Source organism: Phaethon lepturus, unplaced genomic scaffold, assembly GCF_000687285.1.
Source record: "Phaethon lepturus isolate BGI_N335 unplaced genomic scaffold, ASM68728v1 scaffold8701, whole genome shotgun sequence".
Lineage (NCBI taxonomy): Eukaryota > Metazoa > Chordata > Aves > Phaethontiformes > Phaethontidae > Phaethon > Phaethon lepturus.
Window position 1 is genome coordinate 1 of NW_010515479.1, and position 5,275 is coordinate 5,275.

General features: G+C 43.7%; 1 protein-coding gene across 1 annotated transcript; it reads left to right on the top strand.

The window, feature by feature from the left end:
- The first annotated feature begins 1,964 nt into the window (after window positions 1–1,964).
- Window positions 1,965–3,992, top strand: LOC104613568 (zinc finger and BTB domain-containing protein 5-like). The gene has a single exon (XM_010295780.1). The coding sequence runs from the start codon at window positions 1,965–1,967 to the stop codon at window positions 3,990–3,992; it is 2,028 nt and encodes a 675-aa protein (XP_010294082.1).
- The last annotated feature ends 1,283 nt before the right edge of the window (window positions 3,993–5,275 follow it).

Consider the following 5,275-nt stretch of genomic DNA (forward strand, 5'->3'; position numbering starts at 1 on the left):
CCTGGCCTCTAGCCAAGGTCAACCCAGCACAGGGAAATATATACATATATACTATGTGGATCCATCCAGTAACTGGATTTAGACACTCAGTCTATCCAGTAGCTGGCCCCTGGATCCCCTGGTCTCCCCTGATGCTGGTAGCTGGGCATACGAGCCCCAAGGCCCATAAGCCCCATTCCAGTTGCCAGTACAGGCCTCCTCTCACATACACACACTGTGGTCCCCCAGTAGCTGGGCATAGACACTTGATCTACCCAGCAGCTGGCCCCTGGATTCCTCCAGTCTCCTCAGTTGCCTCCCACAGAAACACACCACACAGATGTAAATGAGTCTCTTATTCCACCCCCAGACCCCACAGTCCCTTCAGTATGTGGTTTTGACCCTCTGGTAGCCACTTCCTCCAGGTGCCTCACCCTTAGAGACACATGCATACCTGGCTCCCAAGCCTTCTCCAATGTGGGTCCTTCCCACAGGCTGCAGTTCTTACCAGCATGGGTCCTTTCCATGGGGTGCAGTCCTTCAGGAACAGACTGCTCCAGTGTGGGTCCCCACAGTGTCACAGGTCCTGCCAGGAAACCTCCTCCTGTGTGGGCTTCTCTCAACGGGGTCACAGTTCCTACTAGGAGCTTTCTTCTGCGTTGGCTATCCACAGGCTGCAGCTTCCTTCAGGGCACATCCACCTCCTCCAGCGTGGGGTCCTCCACGGGGTTCAGGGTGGATATCTGCTCCACTGTGGACCTCCATGGGCTGCAGGGGAACAACCTGCTTCACCATGGGCTTCACCACGAGCTACAGGGGAATCTCTGCTCTGGTGCCTGGAGCACCTCCTCCCCCTCCTTCTTCACTGACCTTGGTGTCTGCAGAGTTGTTTCTCTCACATATTCTCACTCCTCTCTCCTGGCTGCTATTGCGCAGCAGGATTTTTTACCGTTTCTTAATCTCAAGGTTGTGGTTTTGAGCCCCACAGTGGGCACCAAAAAGGACTGTTATGGTTTAACTCCAGCCAACAACTAAGCACCATGCAGCCGCTCACTCTCTATCCCCCCATAGTGGGATGGGGGAGGGAATCAGAAGTGTAAAAGTGAGAAAACTCATGGTTTGAGATAAAGACAGTTTGATAGGTAAAGCAAAAGCTGTGCACACAAGCAAAGCAAAACAAGGAATTCTTTCACTACTTCCCATCGGCAGGCAGGTGTTCGGCCATCTCCAGGAAAGCAGGGCTCCATCATGTGTAACGGTTACTTGGGAAGACAAACACCATCACTCTGAGCATCCCCCCTCCTTTCTTTTTCTTCGCCCCAGCTTTATATGCTGATCATGATGTCGTATGGTATGGAATCCCCCTTTGGCTAATTTGGGTCAGCTGTCCTGGCTGTGTCCCTTCCCAGCTTCCCGTGCACCCCCAGCCTTCTTGCTGGCAGGCCAGCATGAGAAGCTGAACAGTCCTTGACTACTTAGCAACAACTGAAAACATCATTATATCAACATTATTTTCATCTCAAATCCAAAACACAGCACTATACCAGCTATCAGGAAGAAAATTAACTCTATCCCAGCTGAAACCAGGACAGTTGGCTTCTTCACAGGTAGAAATTTTTATATCAGGATTGGATCGTTTACTGAAGAGGTGTTTTAGTTTGAGCAGGAATTAACAGGAACTACATTGTATTATTCGGCTCACAGTAGAGCATCCTGTGACATGTTCAATGTGGTGTTAGCTATTATACTATGTTAACTCAGTAGCAGATTCTGGTTTGGGGGTTCTTTTGTTTCTTTTTGTGCTCCTTCACAGGGTTGCCGGCGTAAGTATAATATCAATATGGTAGTGGGTAATTAAGGTAAGTTTTTGGTCATCTGTCTCTTAAGCCATCTTTTTTTTTTTTTTTAACTGTTCTCGCTGTGATCTAAGTCAAACAACTTCCATTTTTAGCATTATAGCTCTTTCTGCTTTATTTTATAGAATCATGGATTTTCCAGGATACTTCGAGCAAGTCTTTCAGCAGCTAAACTACCAGAGGCTTCATGGCCAACTTTGTGACTGTGTCATAGTGGTGGGAAACAGACATTTTAAAGCCCATCGCTCTGTTCTGGCAGCGTGTAGCACACACTTCCGAGCTCTCTTTACCGTAGCAGAGGGTGATCAAACTATGAACACAATTCAGCTGGACAGTGAAGTGGTGACAGCAGAAGCTTTTGCTGCCCTGATTGATATGATGTACACTTCTACACTAATGCTTGGGGAGAGCAATGTAATGGATGTCTTGCTGGCTGCTTCTCACCTACATTTGAACTCTGTTGTTAAAGCCTGTAAACACTACCTTACTACCAGGACACTACCAATGTCTCCACCTAGTGATAGAGTTCAGGAGCAAAATGCATGCATCCAAAGATCTTTCATGCTTCAGCAGCTTGGGCTGAGCATTGTGAGCTCTGCATTAAATTCCACTCAGAGCACAGAGGAACAACTAAATACCATGAGCTCATCGATGAGAAGTAACATAGAACAACGTACTACCTTTCCTATCCGGCATCTCCACAAGCGTAAACAGTCTTCTGATGATCGGGCCAGACAACGAATCAGACCTACCGTAGATGAGTCCATTTCAGATGTTACTCCAGAGAGCAGGCAGTCAGTAGTTCATTCACAAGAAGATTTTTTTTCACCAGATGATACACTGAAGAATGTGGACAATTCTAAGGCTGATGCTGATACCGATAAACAAGCAGATAATACTATTATGTTTGATCAGTCTTTTGGTGTTCAAGAAGATGCTCAAGTGCCCAGCCAGTCAGACAACAGTGGAGGAAACATTTCACAGGTATCCATCTCATCTCAGGTAATACAAGTGGAAACCAGTTTTGATCAGGAAGCTACTTCTGAAAAAAACAACTTCCCATGCAAAAATCCGGAGGTCAGTCTAAATGAAAAAGAACACACAGGGGTGGTGGTTAAATCTGAGCCTTTGAGTTCCCCAGAGCCTCAAGATGAAGTGAGCGATGTCACTTCTCAAGCAGAAGGTAGTGAGTCTGTTGAAGTGGAAGGAGGAGTGGTGAGCACAGAGAAGATAGAACTGAGTTCTGAAAGTAGTGATCGTAGCTTTTCTGACCCACAGTCTATTACTGATAGGGTGGGAGACATCCATATTATGGAAGTGTCAAATAACCTGGAACACAAGTCCACTTTCAGTATCTCAAATTTTCTGAATAAAAGCAGAGGTGGTAACTTTGGTGCAAGTCAAAATAGCAATGATAACATTCTGAATACACCAAGGGACTGCAGAATCGATGGTGATACCTCTTATCTATTGAGTCCAGAATCTGGGCCTGCTAGTAGTCATTCCTCTGTTACAGTTTGTCATGTAGAGAATCCATTCAGTGAGTCTGCAGACTCTCATTTTGTTAGACCAATGCAGGATGCAATGGCTCTTCCATGTGTACAGACTTCCGGATACAGGGATACAGAACAATTTGGTATGGATTTTCCAAGGTCAGGCTTGGGCCTGCACTCTTCATCAAGGACAGTGATGGGATCTGTAAGAGGTGGAGCTAGTAGCTTTCCTGGCTATCGTCGCATAGCCCCCAAAATGCCTGTTGTGACCTCTGTCAGGAGCTCCCAGCTACAAGAGAACACTTTCAGTTCCCAGCTGTTAATCAATGGGACCACTTCTTTTGAAAATGGACATCCTTCACAACCCGGTCCACCACAGTTAACAAGGGCATCTGCAGATGTCCTTTCAAAATGTAAGAAGGCCTTATCTGAGCATAATGTCTTGGTTGTTGAAGGTGCTCGTAAATATGCCTGTAAGATCTGCTGCAAGACTTTTTTGACCCTAACAGACTGTAAGAAGCACATTCGTGTGCATACAGGAGAAAAGCCTTATGCCTGTTTAAAGTGTGGCAAACGGTTCAGCCAGTCGAGCCATCTATATAAACATTCCAAAACAACCTGTCTGAGGTGGCAGAGCAGCAATCTACCTAGCACTTTGCTTTAATCTCCCCCACTCCCTAGACCCATGGGAATGCTAATACAAACTTTTAAGACCGGAGTATTTCAGGAACACTAATGTTCTTTTGTTCAAGGCTGAAGGTTAAGAAGCTGCCCTTGTAGATTAGTGAATGCTTGCATGTGATTGTGCTGCATTCACAAAAGTCTTGGTTCTGTAAATTGGTGCTAATGCCATATTTACCTCACAGGGGTGTTGTGAGACATCCGTTAATGAACTGCTTTGAGATCTTCAGAAGGAGGCACTGTAGACAGGTTAAGAGTTATTGTTAAATCCATGCAGGTCTTGGACTCACAGGGATGTAATCCCTAAAACTAAGTAGTTCTATTGTTGGGCAGACAGGTGGGGGTTGAGTGAGAATGTAGTTAACTCCTGATTACATTGGAGTAGCATGTTTCAAGAATGAAAAACTGAAGGGCAAATAATTGGAGGGTGGGGTGTAAAATTTTGAAAACATTTAAATAAATGACTCATAAGTTGGTAAGTTGTGTATGAACAGTAATGCAAAGAGATCTTTACAGTAACTAATACAGGTTACATATTCTTAAAAGAAAACCAACCTTGGATGCACCTGTCTGCCATAAAATGCTTTAAAATGTTAATTATGAAAGTAGTTTCAGGGTTCTGAATGCATTTTTGGCTGTTATGCAGTAAAGGACAGTGTGTAATGAAGGTACTTAAAATAAGTCCACGACAAGTAACTTCTGGACTGTTAGACATGTATATAAATACTTTGAATACAGCAAGATCTGATTGTTTCACCATTTTTTCTGTAAAAACTTGTATTGAGTAATAAGTGAAATACTGTTTCTTGTTTGTGCTATTCTTAGCAATATTTTAACCAACTTGTATTTCATATGTTTAAATTTTATAGACGTGGAAGCCTGAAACGAGCTTGTCTATATCTACTTTGTTTTTTTAGAATGAGATGATTTGTGGTGGCTCTTTCTACTGGGTAAGGTAGTTTCTTACCCCAGATGCAGACAGTCAATCTATCTGATTCACATTACTGTGCAAGCACACTATCGTTTCCTCATTTTATCTTCAGGCTTTAATTTCTTCTTCCATATACTTACTGTCCTTCCTAACTATAGATTGTTCCTCAGATCAACGTCAGGAATAAGCCTCACTCACCATATTTATAGATGTCTCTGTGTAACATGTAGCTGTCAACACCAATCCTTCAGTTTAGAGTAGCATCATAAATATACTTTTTCAAGTAAGTAAAAATCTAGCATTAATTTAATTAAAAATATAGCATTAGACACTTT

Bases quoted from the DNA above. Each gene is read 5' to 3' on its own strand.
- LOC104613568 (XM_010295780.1), top strand. From the start codon at position 1,965: ATGGATTTTCCAGGATACTTCGAGCAAGTCTTTCAGCAGCTAAACTAC.